The sequence below is a fragment of the Uranotaenia lowii genome, chromosome 2, assembly GCF_029784155.1.
Source record: "Uranotaenia lowii strain MFRU-FL chromosome 2, ASM2978415v1, whole genome shotgun sequence".
NCBI classification, from domain to species: Eukaryota; Metazoa; Arthropoda; class Insecta; order Diptera; family Culicidae; genus Uranotaenia; species Uranotaenia lowii.
In genome coordinates this window covers 169,686,481-169,709,882 of record NC_073692.1, presented here as the reverse complement: position 1 = coordinate 169,709,882, position 23,402 = coordinate 169,686,481, and the positions used below count along the sequence as shown (strand labels likewise).

General features: G+C 33.4%; 1 protein-coding gene across 3 annotated transcripts in view; it reads right to left on the bottom strand.

Moving 5' to 3' along the window:
• Positions 1-23,402, bottom strand: part of LOC129750145 (uncharacterized) — a 531,649-nt gene that overhangs the window by 287,479 nt on the left and 220,768 nt on the right. For all 3 annotated transcript variants that reach the window (XM_055745386.1, XM_055745388.1, XM_055745387.1), the window contains 2 exons: positions 12,555-12,805; positions 11,785-11,863 (listed from right to left, as the gene is read on the bottom strand). In XM_055745386.1, the coding sequence (XP_055601361.1) occupies positions 11,785-11,863; positions 12,555-12,805 (330 nt within the window). The remainder of the gene's footprint in view (positions 1-11,784; positions 11,864-12,554; positions 12,806-23,402) is intronic.

Genomic DNA, 23,402 nt, shown 5'->3' with positions numbered 1-23,402 from the left:
TGATTACTCACCATACTACCTGGGACTCATGCACATTCGAGAATCAAAAACTTGCGAATTATGTACAGAAAATTTTACGACCGAACATGCACTGTTTCACTGTATACAATACAATCATATTCGTAACCACTACGACTGGGAAAGATGTAATAATCTATTCGATCTGATAAAAAACTTCGATGAATCAAGGATCAAGGAAGTCATAAGCTTCCTAGAAAAAGCAAGATTTTCAATTTAATGAAAAAATCGCTCGTATTAGACACACTGTGTCTTCGAATAATCAAATAGATTCGACCTGATTCGACCTATACTCGTGCAGTGGTTATATAGAGTATAACACTCTAGGCCAAAATCATCAAATCCATACATACATACATACATACATCAGTGTGTGGCTTCCAATGCATTTCGTTAACACTAAAAAGCACACTGATCTTGTTAACAAAGTACTTCTGAATGGTGGCAATGAATCCATAGCTAGAATAAACCTAGTTGGCGGTTCGATTCATTTTAAGTTGTCGATAGCGTTTCGATTTGGTTTGTAACAACAGACAGACAGAATTCCGTAATACAACAGTTGCAGGGTCATTTTACTTCTTAGCTGGAAAACATCAGCAAATCTATGATAAGATTGTTCGCCACGCACAAAAAAGGCAGGAATCCTTTGTTGCATAATCCATACCTACCAGTTGGATATTCGGTGCTATGATAGCACTGCTATCGAATAAATTCTACATTTTGTCCGTGTTGAAGAGTGGCAGAAAAGCATTCCGTTGTTAAGTGTTCTGCTGTAACTAACTTTAAAGGAACGGAAGGCACAATCCAGGAACAGAACCGTGAGCAGGCGCGTGATGGCTGTATGTGAGGTCATCCTATCACTTATCAGCAAGCATTTACTGGGTCATTTGACTACTGCAAACTAGTAATTGGCTGATTTTTTCAGAATACGTTTCTAAATTACCGATCGCTTCCTCGCGGTTTCCAAGCAGCAAATGTAAATACGTTACACTCGTTACTTTTGAAGATGCACGGTTAGCTAGAAAAACCCATTATTGAGATGGAATTTATGCTTTCAAGTTTCAGTCTGTTCAATGTCCAAATTGGAATTGAATTTTAAATTTTAACTATATTGAATATGCAATGAAAGATCAATATAAACGGGCAAACCTTGTGTTAAAAAAAATTGTTTGATGAAACAGACAAAGCTAATTAACGGTTTTATTTCCCTTGCATTTATTGTTTTAACATTCATTAGTTAGCTGACCAAGTGAGCATTGGAAGCAAAGAAAATAACAAATATTACCAAATTATAAATTTTGGTTCTGTTTAATTCATCTGAATATCACGAAGAAAATAAGTAATAATGAAGTAACTCGATTTATGATTATGGATGATAATTTCTATAAAACAAATTATTCTATTTTAACATATTGCGCATGTTTGAGTAAATAAGATTGTTATACTTTCTTTAAAAGTGTGAGTTTCTATGTGTCACTTAAAAACGTACGTTGTATTACATGGAAAGAGTAGAGGAGGAGATGAATGTAGTGAATAGTATGAATAATCAGAATAAAATATAAAATAAAAATTCAACACAACATGAAATAAATATCTGATATAAAGAATAGATACTTGCAGATGATTTACATCAGTGTAAAGAAATATGGATACGCCAGTAAAAACGAAAGGAATATACGATCCGAACATATGAGAAAGAGAGAGAGAGAGAGAGAAGTAAGTAAGGACATATTTCTTATTCGATTGTCATATCAAAACATTTTAGATTATAAATTCTGTAAGCATATAAAATGATTAATAAAAAATAAGCGTGTGAGAGGAATTGAGATGGTTTGCTTCGTCCGCCCGCACGCGTCCCTTCGTCGTTATCTCCTTCACAGAGCAACCTTTGCTTGCGGATATAGCGTTTAGCGAAACATCGAAGTAACAATCGCTTTCGTACCATGCGATGTTGGCCACAAGTACTCATGACTGATTCTCATAAATTCGGGGTTGTATCCCTTGGTGAAAACCTTAATTAAATAAAATTATGTGGAGCTTGGTTCCAAATTTTTTGAAATGGTTTGGCGTAAAGCTGAACCAGAAACAACTTAAAATAAGATAGGCAATAAATTAGTTGGGCTTCTCAAAAAATTATTTTCCTCCCACACAGTTAGTTTGAAGCCAGCAATTCTGAGTGGGAGGGATAGGTGTCGTTCCTCACTTGAACGCATCGTTTGTGTAAGGTAGTGAGCGCGCCCATCGTGTCTATGACGTCATCTATAATTTGACGTCATTTATACGATAATCTTGATTTTAGTGATTGCTGGTTGTGGCTAGCCAGCCAAATTGACACGTTTTTTGGAGTGATGATTTGATGATAATTACTATGAAAATTTATTTTTCAAACTATTTTGTTTTTTTTTTCTTTCTTTTATACATTGAAGAGGGAAAAAAATCAAATTTTTTAAGACAAAAATCATTTTTATTGTACTTCCCAGTTTCGCAAAAACGTAGTGACAAAGTTTATAAAAAAATCACACCAATACATACAAATACACTGACATCGTCTGAACTCGTCGAGCTGATTCGATAGGTACCTATAAAGGTATATCTAAGACCCATAATTAAGGATCTCCCAAATCGACCGATAACTATACCTTTCTGTAAGAAAGGCAAAAAGGTGCCCAGTACGTTTTTTGGAGGATAAACGAACTTATATTCAACGAGTTCATTTATAATTCAAATAATTCAAACTGTTAAAGTTTGAGAGCCACATTTTTCGATGCTCACTAGTGGTCAAGTGGTTCACCTCCTAAACTCTCATGCTAGATGGCGTGGGATCGATTCTCTGCTGTTTTATGAAATTTTTGTCAAATTTGTGATCGCCTTTGTAATTAATTTAGCGATTGCTGGCTACTGCTGCTGAGCAAATGGCTACCTTTTTTGGAGCCAACGTAAGCATGATATGTTCTATGGAATAGAAAAATTTTAAACAATTTTGTTTTTTCTTGGTTTTGAAATAAGTCCTACAGGAAAAAAAAAATGCAATTTTTTGATACTAAATTCATCAAAATCGTGAAACCTAGAATAGGAGTTAATGTGTTAAGAACGTTTTTATGGAACATACAAATTCCCGGACATCATCGTAACTCGTCGAGCTGAGTCGATTGGTACCTATAAAGTGGGGTCTTGGACCCTTAATTAATGATATCCCCAACTGACCGTTCCCTATGCCTTTCTGTAAGAAAGCCAAAAAGGTTCTGAAAAAATGTGCCAAATGGAGCAAAACAATAATGCAATAAGCTTAAAAACTTTAAACAAAAGATTTTTTTCTAGAGATTTAACTTTGATTGAAAAATTTCACGAAATGCGACTTGAAGATAACTTTGAAACGTTTCTGACATGAACTTATTTAAATAAAAATATTTATTTCAATGACCCATTCCAAGCATTCCTCAACTGGAGAACCGATTTTTATTTTTCATTATCCAAAAATAAATTGCATAACGTTAGAAAGGTTATTTTTTGAGTGTCATTTTCCATAAAAAGATTTTCAGTTAACTTTTTCAAGAATTGAGTATATTATCGTTCAAATTTAAAAAAAATTAGTGTGAAATTAAATTGATTTTTGCAATTATTCCTTATTTATAACATAACTTTGTCAAAAATCTAGCTATATGAAAAAAAAATTATTGCAAAACGATGGTTGAAAAGCCATCTTTTAAGCAAGATCTAAGATAAATAACAATCACTGCAAGTTTCACTAGAATCGTTGATAAATGTATCTATTTTTAAGCGTTGTGACGTCACAAAAATTCTACAGTTTTTGAATTTATGATTTACTGAAATTTCACATATTGTCGAAAATTGGAGGTCTCTTCAAACTTTTTGAGTGGAATTTAATATAATTTTTGGATTGAAAATCGGTTCAGAAGGTTATGAGTTGAACCCGGGTAAAACATGCGTTCTGACGCCACGAAAATTAATCTACTTTTTTTCGAAAACGTTCAAGACTTTTTACTTCAACACTATTATAGTATTTCTTCAATACAAGTTCAACACAACAATGCGCTCCAATAAACGAATTCTATTATCAAGTTTTTAAAGAAACTATTTTTTTTTAATTAACTCTGCTGTTTTTAACCATTTCTTATAAAACATATAAAATCGCGCTTCAAAATACTAGCTTCGAGAATGAACATACTATCAAACAAATAAAATCCTCATCGATTTTTGTAAAAGAATATTTGTGAATCATAAAACAGGTAGTTATGTGATTTGAATAAAAATCCGAATAAAACACCGCTAGTAGATTCTACTTCTTTCTGGCATTATGTTCAAACAAAATAAGTTCCACGAAATAAATGTAATGAGATTCAAAAATCTTTGAACATGGTAAACTTAACAGATAAGCTTTTAATATAAAAAACTTCATAAGACTTTCATAGAAAATTAATGAATAAAATTAATTAAATTATTCTAATAATAAACAGCCCTTATTGATATTTCCACCTCAAAGAATGTCACTTGAAAATTCAAATCGAACCCCGTGTTCACATAAAATCTCACAAAAGAGACTTTAAACTGAATTAAAAAATTAAATAAATTGAAATATGTACTAGCACAAAGAGTCATGCAAAATTTGAGCCAGATTATTTTAAGAGAAGAGGTTGCGCAACCCACCTGAAGTTTGTAAATATGTGGATTTTTTCGACATGAACAAAAAAAAACAGTTTTTCGTCAATAATTTGGGTCTTTATCAACCAAATTTTCTTAGGTCGAGTATTTTAAAGCCTTAATTATGACAAAATTTTATTTGAGAAACGCATTTCAATTAGAGTTATCATAAAACAGCTATAACGTTCAAAAAAAGCGTCGATTAACGATCATTTAAGTATTTTTTGTAATTCACCCATCAGAAACTAATTTTTGAAACTCAATATCTTTTTACCAAACCATTGTCGTAATGGAATCTTGAGATAAACTGTTTGTCATGAAAAAAAAATTTGTGAATGACTATAATGAAAACGAATCAACCGATAAGGACTTCAGAAATTGGTGCAAAACTTGGTTTTCATGTTCTCTCCACACCAAATTTCTCAAAATTCCATACAAATTAGGCTCCTTGTGCAATCTATTTCCGTGGTCAAATCCCCAAATTTGGCACTGGACTTTGTGCTAGGCCTAGGATCTATTTAAGCTTGCAACTTATATGATTTTTATAAGTCTGCTGATTCAGGCACTCTAGTGTCCATTAACTAACATTTAAAAGATCGAAGGCTTTTGAAATTATCATTAATTTTTCCTTTTCTTTGCAGTTAAAGATTAAAAAGAATCAGAAACACATTTTTTTTTTTTTTGTAAATTCTTTATTTGAAACGGCTCATACCTTTAGGCTTTAAGGAGCCAAACTCGTTTTGTTTGATAACAATTGTGTGCTTATATCTAGATCACTTTTAAAGAAAAAAGAAGATAGATAGGGAAATATGAAAATAAGAAGAAATTATAGACGAAGATCAATAGCTTTTAGGAAAAGATATATTTCGAACATGTAGTCCAAGTCTCTCACACCCAAATCAGAAACACATATCAACGCTTTTACGAATAAATATTTCCTAGTATTAGTTTTTTTCTTAATAATATTCACATGATCGCATAAAAAAACTTCGAATAAAATTGATGTGAACAGTGTTGCAAACCTTAACTGTTGATATGGGCATTTGAGATTTAATTCTCCTTATTTTTTGGGAATAAATTGATCGTTTTCATCATCAAATCACATTATTTATTGAGTTTTTAAGCATTTTACGTAAAATAAGCATTAATTTTAAGATTATACTTTGATTCATTTCATGTAGCTGACCATAAAATTTCGTGACGTCACAATGCTTTGCACGTCACGAAACTGAATCGCTCTAAAACAAATTGAAATCAAAATTTGAAAAAATCAAAAACAGCCATTTGTTTGTTGTATTGAATCGATATTTTCCTGAAATTTTCATAAAATTTGATCGAATAGAAGAGCAGAAAAATGCGGTGTTGTAAAAAAAACTGAAAAGTGGGAAAAGAGGCGCGTTATGACCAAGGTTGCCGAAAAAAAATCTGTGTTTTTGAGAATAAAAAATCTAAATTTCTGTGATTTTACCCAAAAGTTCTGTGATGGTTTTCTGTGATGCTAATTCCATTATTTTCATTGAAAATTCATGACAAATTGTGTCTTTTTGACATTTTAGTTGAGGAAAATCAATCAACATTAGCAATCTTATCAAACCTTTCTTATTGAAAGCAAAAAATATAAATTTTATATTGGCCAAAAAATTTAAATTTTGGAAATTCATTCAAGTTTCAAAAATTCTGTGAAATCTGTGAATATTTCAAAATTCTGTGTTCTGTGACACAGTTTCTGTGATGAAAATTTGCTCAAAATTCTGTGAAATTACAGATTTTTCTGTGATTTCGGCAACCTTGGTTATGACGTCACGTTTCCTTTTGTTGATATTTTGTTAACTATTTTTTCTATAAAAATACTTTTGGTATAAAATAAGAGAGAATTAAATTTTGACCATAGAAGGTAAGTTTTTTCAATGTGCGATTTGACCTGTAAAACTTACATACAATATACCAAAAAGTCGTTTTGCAAACGTTGTGACGTCACGCTGGAATAGGTCCAATATAAAAACCTTAGAGTGTTAAATGATCTTCAAAATACCACATTTTCAAAACAATTTTAAACTCTAAACATTTTTCAGACGAAGTTTTCTAAAATTTTCATTTTGGGTTCAAATGATCCCTAAAGTTCGAAAGTTTTTTTCATTCACGAAAATGCTTCTGGTTTTTAAACGGGTTAAAGTATCGTTCCAACTTCTGGAGCAAAGAATCTATAAACCAGGCACTGCCGGAAAATGCAAAAGACAGCGAGTTACCTAATTTTCCCAAAAAGATATGATGAACATAAGAATGAGGGATCAAGTATTCCCATTCTCCCCTATATATAAATGCAAATAGAAACAAAACATCGAAATTAAAACATCAAATATAAAAACTAATAGATCCCCTGTGGTATAAAATCTCGAATAGTTTCACTCTTGTTTATATTAAAGGGGCCCCTGCAGTAATCATTGCAGAGTTTTTACCATATTTATGCAAACTGTGCAAATCAGGACAACATTTTTTAAAACCTGGAAAAATCTCAACATTCGATTTAATTTTTTTTTCAATACAAAACCCGAAGCAATCTGAACAGAATCCAGCGATAATACAAAAAATAATCTAGATGAAAATGATTAAAATTTGTATTTCCTTTTTATGAAAACACGTCAGCTGCGTTCAAATCTTTTCCCAATAAAAAAATAGATCAAACTAATTAAAAAAACTTGAGCTTTATTTGAGTTTTCTGTTTTTTATTTCAATATAAGGAATGAATCCAGAAATATACGGAATATTTTTAAAAATATTCTGGCAATCGCGCCAGCCCGTAGTTTGCTTCACTTGTACTTTGATGACCTGGGCATATCCAAAAGTTCCGGGAGATTTAAAAAACTTATATAAACTAATTTTCGGACGCTGATTTTTATAAAATAAAAGACACTGAATTGTGGTTTTCAACTAAATCTAATTTTAGGTTTTAATTTTCTCTTGAACTTTTATATCTGTATCTCTCTTTACTATTAAAGATCTCTATGTAACTTTGAAAACGTCATGAGAGAAATATGTTTTATGCTTTCGATAAAGGACATTTGAACACTTCATTGATGTTCTGAAAAATATTTCAATATTTGTCTAATTTTTCCCAATTAGCAGATATAGAGGTATTCAATAATTTGCGAATAAAATTTTGCTTTCAACAGCTCAAATCATAGTTTTCATTTTCGATAAATCCATCACTCTTCCACAATGTATGCTTATTGTTTGTCTTATTTTTATGTCTCATTGTTTGAACTAGAAGATACATACATTCTACGCGTCCATAATTGAATGTAGAAGGCAATATAATAAACTTACATACTTCAAGTTCTTCGATATTTTTTTTCGAATCTCAATCCAACTGTCATTGCCGTCGCTTTGCGTAAGCATGATTTTCCATAGGTTGTTGACTTATGTACGTACCATATGATTCTTTTATTTAGCTAGCCTAGAAAAATGTACTTACATAATTATATAGGCACCCGCAAATTTCATCCATGTACTCAGAGGAAATCTTATTATAAATTTCATAAGATACATCTTATGAACCACTTTTTTGCGTCCAAACTAATTTTTCATAAGAGTCTTATGAAATTCTTTCAATTTTCATACGATGTTCTTATGAAAAATAGAAGAAACGGCATTGTGAAAAAATGATGAACACATTTATTCATAGCATCAGTTTTTTTTTCATCATCTAACAGTACGAAGCAATCGCCAGTTCATAGTTAGAGCAAACGCACCAATACGGGAGTATACGCGGCCCGGTTTTGCTCATTCCAGCGGACCGGTTTTGCTATACACACTCTTTCGCGCACCGGGCGGAAGTATTTAAATTATACTTTTAGGACTGCACTGAGAAATAAGTGTTGCAGAAAATTTTGATAAAATATTTATTAATACAAGCAAAGTAACTTTTTTAGTCGTGCGAGTTTTTCCGCTTATAAATTTCGTTTGATTTTGGCGACTGGTTAGCAGACTGGGCAACAACCACCGGAATTATCAGAAAGACAGCGGAACCTGCGGGAAATTAAGCACCATTAAGCAGCAGATCTTCCGTGGCTTCAGTAACTTACTAATAGTAAGTCGAAACCACCCACTCTGGTGCAGCTATATCGAGGACCTTTTTTACTAAATTGCCCTGTTGTGATGTGTGATGTAGTCTTGTACATTTGTACAGTACACGATTTGGCGAACCACTTTATTCAGCAATGTGTAGAACTGTGATTGAAATACGATTCTATAAACAAATATAAATGGCTGATGATTTTTATTTAGACATTTGTTTTAATATTTTGATACACTACACAATAATAACTATTAATGCACAATATTTACAATTATAAATTTGATCGCTAAAACCATTTCTATAACTTAACTTCCTTGATGAGCCGTGGCTGTAAATTTCACCAAACATTCGTAAAATTCGTCATACAATAATTGAGGTTAATGGCTTCTCCGACTTTGGCCTATTTGGTTCCGCAAACGTTCTTCATATGGTTTTTGCGTTTCTTGTGCAACTTTCTGGACATGTTCTTCACGTACAATCCACGTGTATTCAACACCGCCGAAAGTCAACGTTCGAATAATTTACCAACAATCTTGTTCGAAGAAAGCACCGTATGTTGGTCCAAACTTTCGGAAGATTGTATGTTTTTGAACAGCTGATAAAGTTTTTCTGCATCTCACTTCAACGTTATCAATGGCTGGAATGACTGTACCGGTCGATAGCAGAAAATATTACGCAAGACGAAGTTGAGCTTTCCATCCTTGGCAAGCGATTTCGGTTGTAAAAGACCTCCCGATCCAGTTTAATGTACAGCAAGTGTAAGCAAACTAATACATTCCCTGGTCCAAATCGTTTGCTCGATTAGGTGGATTGCATAGAAAACGGTCTAATGAATCAGATAGATTAGCTCGCAGTGTTGATCCGCGGACTCTGTAACAAATAATGAGAAAATTGAAATAGATTCTTAGATTTTTAGTGATTGATACCGGTACTGGTTTACCGTTCTTTGGCTCAGTTTCGAATGATTAGCTGCTAGTTCCACTGAATAAGCAAATCTACCAGACGCAACGGACCTTCTTGGTAGAATTGCAAAATACACAATATCGATCCCTTCCGGAGTGCCATTCCGACGCACAGGGTGCTGAGACGATCCAGCTTTCCAATCACAGAATAGAAGAAAAACGATCCCCGCAAATCGTCGTGATTGATCTTACGGCCGACGTCATAAGGTTTGGCTAGGCCCTCTGAGCCGGAGATGATTTTTGTTTCGGTGAGTTTAGATTGGTTTTCCCGTTCGAATCCCTATGTATCGGTATCAGTCGGCAGAGGAAGCACAGAAATATTTATCGAATCTCGTAGATGATTCGAAAATTCGCACGTATCAAATTTATTGCAATGAAATTAATGTAAACAAACTCTACACGCTGAACGTAGTTTGTTTAACTTATCATTAAACGAATGATTTTTTTTTTCAGTGCATGTTTGCTCTCGCCCCTTTCTAGTGAGCAAATTTGGTGATTTTGTCGGTCCCGACGGCAACGGCCCTATTTTGCTCACCTTCATACTAACCCCCGGTGCGGTATAAAAGTGATTAAACTCGAGAGCATTTTCACTTTGCTCGCGATTGTTGCGGATGCCCTTATTATAGTTTTCCTTCAATGTTAAATGTTATTGTTATCTCTGGAATGGTAAGTTCGATTTGATTTTTTTGGTGTGAACGTTGAACTAAAATATATTATTTGTTTACTTTTCAGCAAGCTGATCTGCAAAAAACGAAAGGTCGAAGATTAAGATGCGGCAAAAAAAACTTTGATGGAGCCGTCTGTTGAAGCGCTGCTGATGGTGACCATGAAGGACTTAATTTTTAACAAATTTGGCAAATAATAAAGTGAATGTTTTCAGCATGAAATATCGAGAATTTTTCTTATTAGAAAGTGATTCACTGTTTCCATAAGAATCTCTTATGAAAAGCAACAACCTCTCATTGAAGTAGGCGTTCATCTTCAGAATTCATTCGCGTTATAAGACAATCTTATGGATTTCATTAATTTTTCTTATGGCGCCACTTCATAAGAGAATCTTATGGCATACATAATAGTATTTTTCTGAGTGTGGGAGACCTAAACTACATAACAAAAATGTGCCCATACGCTTATGATCTTAGTTTTGTCATGTTCTTTCACGAGGAAAAGGAATTTTTGATGAAACATCAATAAGTCACACAAACGCAACCAATTGGCAAATCATAGCTTGTGGGGAATCGTTCGCTACATTTGATTGGGTATCTTGAGTCACCTATATTTTTGTGTGTTTTAAACACATTTTGAACTTAAAATACATTTTTTCTATCTATAAAATTTTATTATGCCAAATAATGAGTTGTGAAAAAGATTTTTTCCATTTTTCCAATGCGATAGCGCTGAACATAAATCCTATATAAAGAATTTAAGAACTATCCGATCATACACAACTCTCTTTTTAATTTCTTCATCTGAAATTGCTTTAAAAAAAACTAGATGAATTATGAAATTTCAGTTTTGGGTCAACTCATAAACTTTGCACGATATCTTGTCAATTTGGATTTGGTGGCCCAAGTTTCCCCACAGTTTTTCAAAATAAAAAAAAAATACATTTTTTCAAACAGTCATAACTCGAGAAATTCATGTTTTTAAAAAATAAATAAAAATGCTTTATGATACCTCGAAAATGTTGAAACCCTTTCCATTTATTTTATTCTTTTATAATTAAGAAGTTATGAAGCGAAAAAAGTGGCCTTTGATACCCCTAAATATTCACCGAAAATTGATTATTTAAATATTTATTTATTTAAAAGTATTTCCAAATACTCTACCCTTAGCTGGCCTGGCCACATATCTTCTTTTAAAATTTTTAACTGGAGGATTTTTGTACTTAAAATTCTTTATACATTATTAAAGATGGAAGTTCTGTTTTGATACTTTTATTAACTGTAAGTATTAATGTTGATAGTAAGAACAAGTTTTTTCTCATTTTCTTTCATCGATACATCAATACATAGAGCTTTCAAAGGCAACAGCAAGTAAGTACCAACTCCAATATCGATTTTAGCTTACCGTAAACGATTAGTTCGATCGGCTCGGCAATCCTTTTGCCGGCAATGTTCTCGGCAACGCAAGTGTAGTTTCCGATGTCCTGTTTGGCCATTCGACCGTTTTGTCGGTGTATCCCGGACCCGGAAATTCGGTGGTTCCACGAAATGTCCACCACAGCATCCGCCGTCGGAATTCCAGTTGAGTGGATTACGGAGTATTTGCAAGTCCGGTCCGGTTATGTTGTTGTTGGGTGTTGTTTTAGGATGCCATTAAGCCGGTCAGAAAGGTCCGTGAAAGGTTGAAATTGGAATAATAAAATAAAGTTTTATTATCGTAACGTGCCAACCTGGGGGAGGAATAAAAGTGAATGGTGGGAACCGAAAGGGTTGAGCGGCAGGTTTCCGTGTAAAAGGATTTTTGTTTTCGCTTTCAAATCCTGCACGTGAGAACTCATCAAACTGGGAAGTGGCGAGTTTTCTGTGACAGACGGGAATGACAGGGACCGGGCTTGAATTTTTATGTGTTTTATTGAATATTAATAGCATTCAACGGGGCTCAGAACGGATTTGATCCTGATAAGGGAAAAGCAGGGAAGTCGAAAAATGTTAGAAAAAAGGGGACATAACTCTGGAAAATCATTGATTTCAGATACAAAAAGCTCAAACATGAAAACGCCAATCAAAACCGCCTTCCATGGTAGGGTTTTTTTTTCTCCAATAGAAAATAGACCCGACAACTCTCTCTTCATTTTTCCATGAACCGGAAGTGCTATTAGTAGTTATTCCACGCACCTGTAGTTTCACGGCACTTATCACGATGGTCCCTGTTCCTTGGTGGGCAACGTTGGTCAATTGAGTGATTCCAGGAGCGCTGGGGTTGAAGGTAAAATTGTTTTTCAACCATGTGATTTGAGGCTTCGGGTAGCCTTTCGGGGGTTCGCAGGGGATTTCCACCTTCTGACCCAGCTCGGCACGGAGTTTTCCTGCTCCTCCTGCTGTGGAAAGTTGAGGGTGGGGGGAATGGCCGAAACTTTTTTTCAAATCTGCAAAACGAGAAAAAAGGGAAACAATTTTAGAACATAAACAACCGATTGATTGGGCGGAGAATGTTTAAGCTTGTGCGGATTTATTGGTGATTCGGACGGAAGTTTATAAAACTTGATGGTGTTATTACAGGTGTTGGAAAGTATCTTTTAGCCAGGATTTTATGAACTTCTAATGAAATATATTGTTGCAAGCTTTCATTGTGTGTTGACTGTTGATGATTTGTTGAGGAAGATTCGGGATGGGTTTTTTTCAATTTGACCTTATTCTTTACTCCAGCTACCAAATAATCAAATAGCAAGTATAGGGTATTCTGTCGTAAGTAAAAAATAATAATAAATTTTCACCATTGCTCTACCTTTTGACACATTCTTTATGCAAATTTTCAAGCAAATACCCAATGGATGATTTTCTACAGCGTTTGCAAAGTGATGTGCTACAACTTTTACTATCCGAACAATTGGGCTCTTCAGACACTATGAGTTTTTTTTACGGTGTATATTTAAACATTATCGAACAGTGTCAATCCTTAATGTTTTTATTGCTTTTCATGGCAATGATTGAATTAAGTTGCTGAAAATATTGCTTACTAGCTGACCTTCAAAACTACGTTAAGCCTTTGAATTTCCACAAAAATAATGATCATGCAAGTAGAGAGTAAATTATTGTTAATTTTATTAAAATTGGAATGGTTCCACAGAATGGGTGGACCCTATTCGTAATATTTCTGTCAAATTATATAAAGTGGACCTTAACACTGCCGTGATCTGCCGAAGTAACGGATGTGTCATTTTTAGTTTTCTCCAATAGGAGTGTTTTTCTCCTTTTCAGCATTTTCTTCTTCTCCGAGACTTTTCATGAAAAAATCATTTATCATCTATATTATCATCATTATTGAATCAAAAACCTATTTTTGTCAGCTGATACTGAGTGTTTTATCTAATTGTGAATTTTAGTTCGAAAAAGTTAAACTTATTTATATCCTTAATTCCGTTCTAAGCTTGGAATTAATCAAATCAACTATAGTTTGTCTATAATAATTACATTCAAATAAGACCTTCTCGTGATGTTGCCATAAATATGAAGAGAATAATTTTTAATGAAATATTTCATCGTTATCATTACAATTCAGAGTTTGTCAAAAATTAAGGCTAGCACAATGTTTTCCGCACGTATCTGGGCTATTTTATTTAGAAACCTGACAACAACAGACATTTCTTTTCAAAATTTTTCGGGCAACCGTTATGCACCGTGTCCTTCTCAAAATTAGTGTCAAATATCCGGACATTCTCGGGTAAAAACGAGAAATCTGACAAGCTTAGGGGTAATCAGATTTTTGAAAAAATTAAGTTGTCTCGATCCAGAAGCAAAACTGACTATTTGCGGCAATATGATCCTTTCCGGCTGAAAGCGTTTTTCTCGCCCCAAAAGAAGATTAACAATCACATCCAAGTATCAATTCTACCACGTGAGAAGTACATTGCTTTGCTTTTGGCGCCTTTCTTCTCTGGGTTTGAATTTGGAAAATTGGGTAACTTGACTTTTATTTGATACGAATAAAAACTAAAAATTAATTCTGAAATTCCACAAAAACATTATCGAAATTATCTCTCCGTTGTGTTTTTTTGCGCGAAGACGAACACAACGAAAAAAAATTGCATCCAAATCGGATGAACCCTGCAAGAGTTATTCGTGTTCGAACATATTTATGCCTCTATTTTTATATATAAGAAGATGAAACCGTGCTTCATAAAAAAAATTATATACCTATTATTCAACATAGCATAAACGATGTCCATAATTTACAAAATACCATAAGGGTTATTTTTAATGAAAATGATGCAACTAGAATAAATAAAATATATGAAAACCGAAAAATGAACGAATACCGCGAAAGATTCAATTCACTACATTTTTGGAACAATTAGATATTTTTACAGATTTTTCCTCAAATGAAAATATAGTTGAAATAGTCATAAAGAATGCTGAAAACATTCTTCAAGTTTCGTTTCGAATGTATTGATATTTTAAAGTCAATATGTATCGAGGAAAAAAGTAGCTTGGAGAAAAGCTGAGAAAAAAATAATTTAAATAAAAAACTTTAAATAAATAATTATTTCCCTTAAAATATTTTAGTACTTAAAAAAAATAGTTTAAGTATACAATAAGCAGAATCTAAATCTTTTAGTTATACTACATTTGTTTGAATGCAATTTTCGTAAAGAAAGTTTGGAACATTCTCGACTTTTTTTTATTTTGCTTGAGTTTTTTTTCTCAACTATTTTTGATAGACAATTTGTTTTCATACTCCGAATAGGAATAAAAAAAAGTCACATATCACTACAAAAACATTTAACATAATAATAAATAACAATAATTTCATGCCTAAAAAATTAAACCATAAAACGTGTATGCTTAAACGCAACAGGAATTCAGCACCGCAAATAAATATCAAAGAAAATCTTAAATACGCTATCAACAACAATACTAAAATTTTCAATTTAGAATTCTGTAAGATCTGTGTGGTTGCCAGAATTTATTCAACGCGTATCAGGGCCTGACAAATCCGGGCTTTTTATTCTTATAACCTGACAAAATTCAGGCATTTGATTTAAAAATTTTTGATCAAAATCCGGGCAATATCGGGGCAAATTTGGAAAAACCTTGGAAGTCCTTTTCAAAAATCAAGAGAAAAATGAGAAAAAAAAATTTTTGTCGTTAAAATTTATCAGAAGATGTTAAATCGTTTTTAGGCTTTCATTAATCATTTCATGATGTTTTTATGAAACTTGCTCAAAAGATTTCGTTATGGACGCACAAATGAAAAAAAATTACAACAAAACAGATTAATTAATGTTTCTGATAAATTCAATTTGCTGTTAGATTAAAAAATGCACAATACCCAAGTTACACAGATTTAGCCAACAAGCATTAGGAAGTTTTATTATGCTTTTATTGTGGCATTTTGTTATGCAGCTTGTTTTATAAAGGTTTTATTGTAGTCACGCTAAATGCTTATATTCTTTTTTCGACCATTTGTTTCCAGATAGTTTTAAAAACGCTAAAATAGCTTTTATTAAACATACCGTTTTATATGTTTTGAAAAAGTTATGAACACTCAGTTAAAACTACAATAAAACACAAGCTAAGAAGTTTGCACCAAGTTTTATTTTGCATGTTTTATAATAGCACTCAGAGCTTGATTATAAAACCACTAAAAAACATGGTCAAGATGACAAAACAGGACACGCTCAGGTTAGATTTCACATTTTTGAATTGGAATTTTCATTTTTACACATTTTTTAATAAGTTATGTATTTTGGTTTGAGTTGAAATTAAACCTATTGCTATAAAAATCATTGAAAACTTAAAATCGCCGAAGTGGTACAAATATCTTCACAATATGAGTATTGAGTGACAGGGCCAAAATAGTAGGAAAGCTGTTCGCTTGACGCTATGGTTAATCCACTATGGCGGCATCCTTTTTTATTTTCAATGCTGTAAGTTACTGAAAATTTCATGAAACCTTCACAATATGGATATTAGTTGAAAGGACTAAACGAGTAGAAGTAGAATTTCATTGTGTGACACTATATTAGAATCCAAGATGACGGCTTCCGATTTCCTTCAAAAATCTATAAATCATTGAATATCATAAAAATCTACAAAATATGGGTATTTGTAAACTGCGGATAAGCTAGAAGAAAATGATTTTCGCTTTCTGACGCCATCTTGAAATCCTAGATTTCGATTTCAGATGGTCTTAAAATGCTGTAAATTCCTAAAAATTGCATGAAACGATCAAAATATGGGTATTGGGTGAAAGGGCTAAGCGAGTAGAAGTCGAATTTCTCACTCAGACGCTATCTTGAAATACAAGATGGCGGCTTTCCCTTAACTCTAAAATGCTGTTAATGACTAAAAATCGCATAAAACAACCACAATACAGATCCCGTTCGATACTGGCAACATTTACAGGACGGTTTACAGAAACAACATTACCTTAGAGTTTTCGCTATAATAGGACCATTACAATTTAGACATAATAGCACGATAGACATAGTTGAATGACATAAATAGTAAATATGGCAGAAAAAACTATGAAAAAAAAATAGAAAAGTGCTTAATGCATCAGAAACAAAATTAAAAAATGACTAAAAACAATTGGAAATCGACTAAAAATTAGAAATAGTAGTTTTATGCAGTGGTCGGAAAATCGCTCAAGAAAAGCAATCAGGAATAGTTTCTAGCTAGAATGATGCTACCTCCGAGTGCTGTGATACGCACGTGGTAAAAGTACCCATTGAATATATGTCGAAAATCAACACTAACTTGATACAAGAAGATATACCATGCCCCACCGGAGGCTACCGTTGCTATTCGTCACGTGGCTAATCGACGGTGATCGACATACTTGGTGATACATTTTGAACGTCGCTCCCTCAATCATTCCCGAACGTCTATCCTCGCATCATTGTTGATAATGCTCGTTATTGATAGACGATCATTAATGTTTCAAAAGGAAAAATCTGAATAAATACCAGGACCACATGTTCAAAAAAGCTGTAGCACATGCTGGACAGTTCATTGCGGTTACCTAGTCATGATTTTGTCCTTCTAGGCAAAACGAAAAATAAAAAAATCATCTGATAGCCTACATAGATCGCTCAGAACTGATACATATCAGTTATGATCCTAAAGGTTGAAAGTCGTTAGGGGAAGGAAATCAGCATCGAGACGTTCGTTGCTGATAGTCTGCGTCCTTTTTTACCTCATCATATATCGCAAAAGTGTTTCAAATACAGAAGCGTCGTTGTCATGCATGATTGTTTGTATGATTTGGTCGAAGAAGGAAAATTTGACTGCTTTGATTTTTTGGCTCTGAATGTAGTCAAGCATGGCTCAGTGAAAATGATTGATTTTCGGAAGCATGGTTTTATGTAGTATCAAGTGAAAAAAGTTGAGAAAAAAAACCGTTCGATTTTGACAACATTCGATTTTGACAATACAAAATGTTCGGGTGTGTTGCCAAAAACCCAACAGGGTCTGGATCTTCTATTTTAGTCCTTTCACCCAATAACTCAATACCAATACTGTAGGGCTTTCGTGTGATTTTTAGTCATTTACAGGAATTAAAGTTTGGAAGAAGCCGCTATCTTGGATTTCAAGATGGAGTCAGAAAGAGGAATTCAATTTCTACTGGTTTTGCACTTGAATTGAATATTAATGTTGTGAGCAATTCATGCGATTTTTAGTGAATAACAGCATTTAAAAGCTAAGCGGAAGTCGCCATTTTGGATTTCAAGATGGCGTGTGATAGCGAAATTCGGTTTCTCTTAGCTTAGCTCTTTATCCAATACTCATATTGCGGAGACTTTTGGTCATCTACAGCATCTTAAAGTACAGCGGTAGCCGCAATCTTTGATTTCAAGATGGCGTCAGAAAGCCAAATTCGATTTCTAATAGTTGATCTCTATGAACTAATGTCAATATTTTGGGGGTTTAATATGATTATAATGATGAAATTCGACTTCTACTCGTTTAGCCCTATCACCCAATACCCATACCTATTGGGAGAGTTTCAAGCGATTTTCAGTGATTAACAGCATTTTAAAGTTCAGTGAAAGCCGCCATCCTGGATTTCAAGATGGCGTCCGATAGTCGACTTCAACTCATGGTTTATTCCACGGGTTACAATCCCTTTTCATTCAAAAAGTCTTTTAGCTATATTAGAGTTCTGGTGATCTTATAGAATGCGCTTAAGCTTTTCATGAAGATTAGTTCATTAGTTTTAACGAAGTTTTCCTGACCATAATAAAGCAAAAATTGTTACTTGGTTACGCACATAGAACCGATGTTTCAACCTCTCATGTTCGAAATAAGCTAAGTCTTAAAAGTGGAAAATTAATTATGAAAGATTCATAACTGAAATCATTTAAGATATAGAAAAGATTTTTATAAAAACTTTTAATCAAGTTTTGTTATTGTTGAATCTAAATTTATCAAAATTTTTTGCTGAACTCTAATACCTCATTAAAAATGCAATTATATTTTATGGAACAAACAGTCAAACTCCAATTAATAAGCATAGTTTTTTACAATCCGCGTTATGGCTTTCATAAAAAAAAAGGTCTAAAATACATCTCAAAACCAAAATCTATTGAAATTACACAACAGTGTTGCCAGATTATATCGTTGTTAATTTAAATCGACTTTCAATCTTAAATGTGAAACTCACGTAAAATTTCACGATTTTTGTCAAAGATAGAATTAAAAATCCGACTTTTAGAAAAAAAAAATCAGTATTCGCTTATGTTGGAAAGTTGTGTGGCATATTCAAGCTTTAACCTGTAGAGTTTGTAGTTTTCATGTGACGCTTATGTGATACATTTTGAACGCAGAACCTGAATCGGTTTAAATAACTATCGGAAAAGGTCTGGTGGAGGCTTATCCTTCAAAAACAATATCTTCTACCAATATTAAGTTTAAGCTATGAACAAAATTAAATCATTATTCATGTTTTCCATGTTATTATAAAATAACTCGGGATGATACATTTATTAAAAAAAAGATTGATTAGAATATAATCTAGCGTTGATAAAGAAAAGTTGAAACATTGTTGATCAATTTTGTCTTTCGTTGGAAAATAAATTGTTTATGACTGGTTCCTTGAAAATCTTCGCAGAACTAATCTATCACTCTTATTCGAAGACCGAATCCTATTGATTCACACCACGTTCCACCTGAACCCGTCAAGACAAGATTTGTGATTGAGGAAATTGATTCGTTGACTCCAAAGTACTTAGTGCCGTAACAAATGGCCACTTTATCCGCTTTGGCCAGCTCAAAACTACCCAATCATAGACCCGAATCGGTTGACGGACAAACACTGTAAGGCAGCCCAGCTGCTTCATAGACAACAATGCCGTCGTCCATCGGAGAATCAAACATAAATCGCAAACCCCAAACGGCCGACCAACATTTGCATTCAATGGTAAACGGGCGCTGTAGATTAATCGACTTAGATAAAGTTTACTGGAGGGATCCTGGAGGGTATGAATAATTGATTAATCTCCCATGCGAAGGAACATGATCTTTCTCGGTACTCGTTACTCCTACTTGGCTTGGACGAATCTTCTATTAGCTAAGCGCAAAAGGTGTTGAACTGTTCCGATGACTTATGGGCAGGACGTGAGCCAGCCAACAATCGGATATTAAATCGGTGACAATTGACACAAAGATTTACGAATAATTTCCTCCGGTTTGGATGACACCTTTTGGATGTTCGTCGAGTGGCACGAGTGACTATCACGTTTAAAGAAATCTTGAGAGCTTCATTCATTGCTGGCTGGCATAAGGCATCACACCTTCCCCGGAAAAGATTTTATCGCTCAATTTTGATGGAACTATTCTATTAGGAACCTGTCCTTCAGATGAGTTATGGAGTCATTATTACCCTACCATATTTATGTAGAAACTAGAGCAATGTTCACAATAAACATTATTTGTGTTCAACTTATATTAGCTGTAATTCAAAACAAGGCCTAAATTATGGACACATCATTGATGGTGGCTTGGTAAGTTTTGTGAATTGATAACCGTTTATTCCATGCAATATCAACAATAAAATTTTATGATTCTTGATGAAATACCCAAGCACCCAAAAGTCTCATATCTACTTAAACTCGTGCCTCCAAAGTTCGAATTTCGCTGAACAAAAGTTCCAAAGGGAATTGGTACCGAATTTCCTCGAATGTGAGCATGAAAGTTACAAAAGGTTCCTCAAATAGCCTTCTATGGACTTGAAGTTCCAAAATGTTCCTCAAATAGCTTTTTTGTGACATGTCATTTGCATCCACACGGTATAAAAGTTACAAATTAGATCTCAAATAGCCTTCTGTGGACTTCAAGTTCCAAGAAGTTCCTCAAATAGCCTTATTTGTGACATGTCAATCGCACCCAAACATTATAAAAGTTACAAATTAGGTCTCAAATAGCCTTCTGTGAACTTCAAATTCCAAGAAGTTTCTCAAATAGCCTTTTTTGTGTAATTCGCATCATTCAGAATAAAAGTTACAAATTGGGTCTCAAATAGCCTTCTATAGACTAGAAGTTTCAAAATGTTCCTCAAAAAGCCTTTTATGAGACATGTCCGCCATTTCATGAATATGAAATGTAAACGAATATCACAAAAGGGCATATAATAAATTAATCATTTTTTGGAGCTTGAAAATTGTTGAAATATATAATTTATATTGAAACTTCAAGTCAAAACAACTCGCTAACTCGCAACTGATTATTTTTGAAAAGAGTAAATAATTTGACTTAATAAAATTTCGTCCAACCACGAATTTATCACACATTGAAAGTCAGTTGAAGCAATTCATTAATTAAATATCAAGATAAACTCAAGGATTTGTATAATTTTATGCTTAACAGTAATAAACATGGAATTCCATTTCTTTAAAACCGATATTATTTTGGCGGATGATTGATTTATACGCCGTTTCGTAATGTTTCTTAGAAATAATCAACATGCGGCTTTGCTGCTGGCCGCTGGCTGCACTTGAGCGTATTCTAGGAAGCTTATAATCACTTCGAATTGTAGCTGCCGGTAAGGCAACATCTAGGCGTGGCGTCGTGGCAGCGTGTTTGGCTATCATCTCGGAGGATCGGGTTCAAATCTGGTACCAGGACTAATTTTTTCCATTAGGTTGTTTGATTGCTTGAGTAAGCGAATCAAATAATTGTGTAGCAGAACTGACGTGCGTGCTGGCATGTATCGAAAAGTTAAAAACAAACCAATTAAGTAAAATCAATTGAGGGAGTTGATGAGAGGAATAAAGATGGATGCCGAGAAACCAGCAGCACCACATAGGCTGGTGGTGAACAAAGTAAGAGAAGAGAGAAGAATTTTTTTTTGCTGATTAAACGTTTACTTGTGGGCTGAATAGAAGGCCGTTCAAATCTGTAATGGAACTTCAAAGTTTCAATAATAACTTAAATTTTGGGCTGAATAAAAGGAACTACAGCACATTGATTATGCTGATTAAGCTGTGTTCGACCTTTTTAACGAGACTTTTGGTTGCTTGGGTATGTTTCTTGATTCTGTTTATAATTTTTCGAGAAAAATAAACTAATAAGTAAAAACGTGTTATTGAAAAAATGAATGTTACATGAAAAAAGATACGTGGCTTAACTTTATTTAAACATAGGACTTTCATATAAAATCAATGAAAAAGAAATAGCAAAAGCAGAGTTCCGGGAACTATCTCATTACTTTTTTCAATTGTTTGGTATTTTCGATATTGCATTTACGTTTGTAAATCATTTTAAAATTAAAAACTACGATACTGCCAGATATAAAATATAACAGATTTACCCTTTGTTACATAAAGTAACAAATTTGCATCAATAAGTGTATGGAAAAATTTAAAAATCGTATTTTTTATGTACACGTCTTTTCTAGCGGTTTAAAAAAATTGTTGAGGAAAAATGAGAATCATGAAACGTTAAGTTAATTTTAAAAGTAAAAATTTAATTTAAAAATCATAAAAATGTTTATAATGTGAAAGAGTTGTTCCTGCCCCTGTTCCTGCTTCTTCTAAATTTGCAATTGTATGCCAATTCTGCAATCACAAGCTCAGTTGGTATAAAAGGCGAAATTATGATTTAAAAGCTTCAAATCAGGAGTGATGAAAGAGCACCGATGTGGTCTAGCGGATAGGGTGGCGCGAGTCTGGTTTTGGTATGACAAAAGAAGAAATTGATATTTGTAGCAGCGAAATATATTTTTTAAAAGGAATTTTCACCCTTGTTTCAAAAATTTTTCAACTCTTAGGCTTTTGAGGGCCGTCTTAGAGATGTCTTATCAAAGTGAATTTTTGCTAAATTTGTTATCTTCATAAAAAAAAAAGATCAAGCAGTTTGGGAGCAGGGAAATGTTGGATTAAAAACATCCATTCAGCTTACTGTAAAATGACTGGAAAAAATATAGGGTAAAAGAGGTAAATTTTAGATTTATCCTCGAAATTCACTTTATTGTTGATAATCTTCATCAAGAAATCTAGAAATTTGGTTCTAAATGTAAAAAAACATCGATAACAATGTTTGCGTATCAACATCCTTCCAATAAAGAAAAAAGTTGCTTGTTGGGCGATAATGTAAATTATTTTCAAACCGGCAGCAATTTTGATCGCGTCATTAGATTTTGATGAAACTTGACGTGTCCAACAAATTTGGACGTAAATAAGTTACTCCTTGCAGATACTTGCAGAGACTTTTGACAATGTTACAAAAAACAGATTAGGATTCTGGCATAGGAAATCCGTGTTCTTATTTTCTAATTTTGAACAAAAAATAAAAATCTTATATATCTAGGCAGCTAGGCAACAACAATTTTGAACAAAAAATCAAACTCTTATTTATCTTAAAAACTTATTATAGGGTGAGTGCTCCTACTTTGGAACTAGAGCCTACTTTAGTCCTAAAATGCCAGAAATTGTCAATAATTCATTTTGCTAGCATAGTATAAAGATATTACTATGCACACAATGAACTGTTATTCTTCCTGAATCCTACCATATTGCTTTTTGC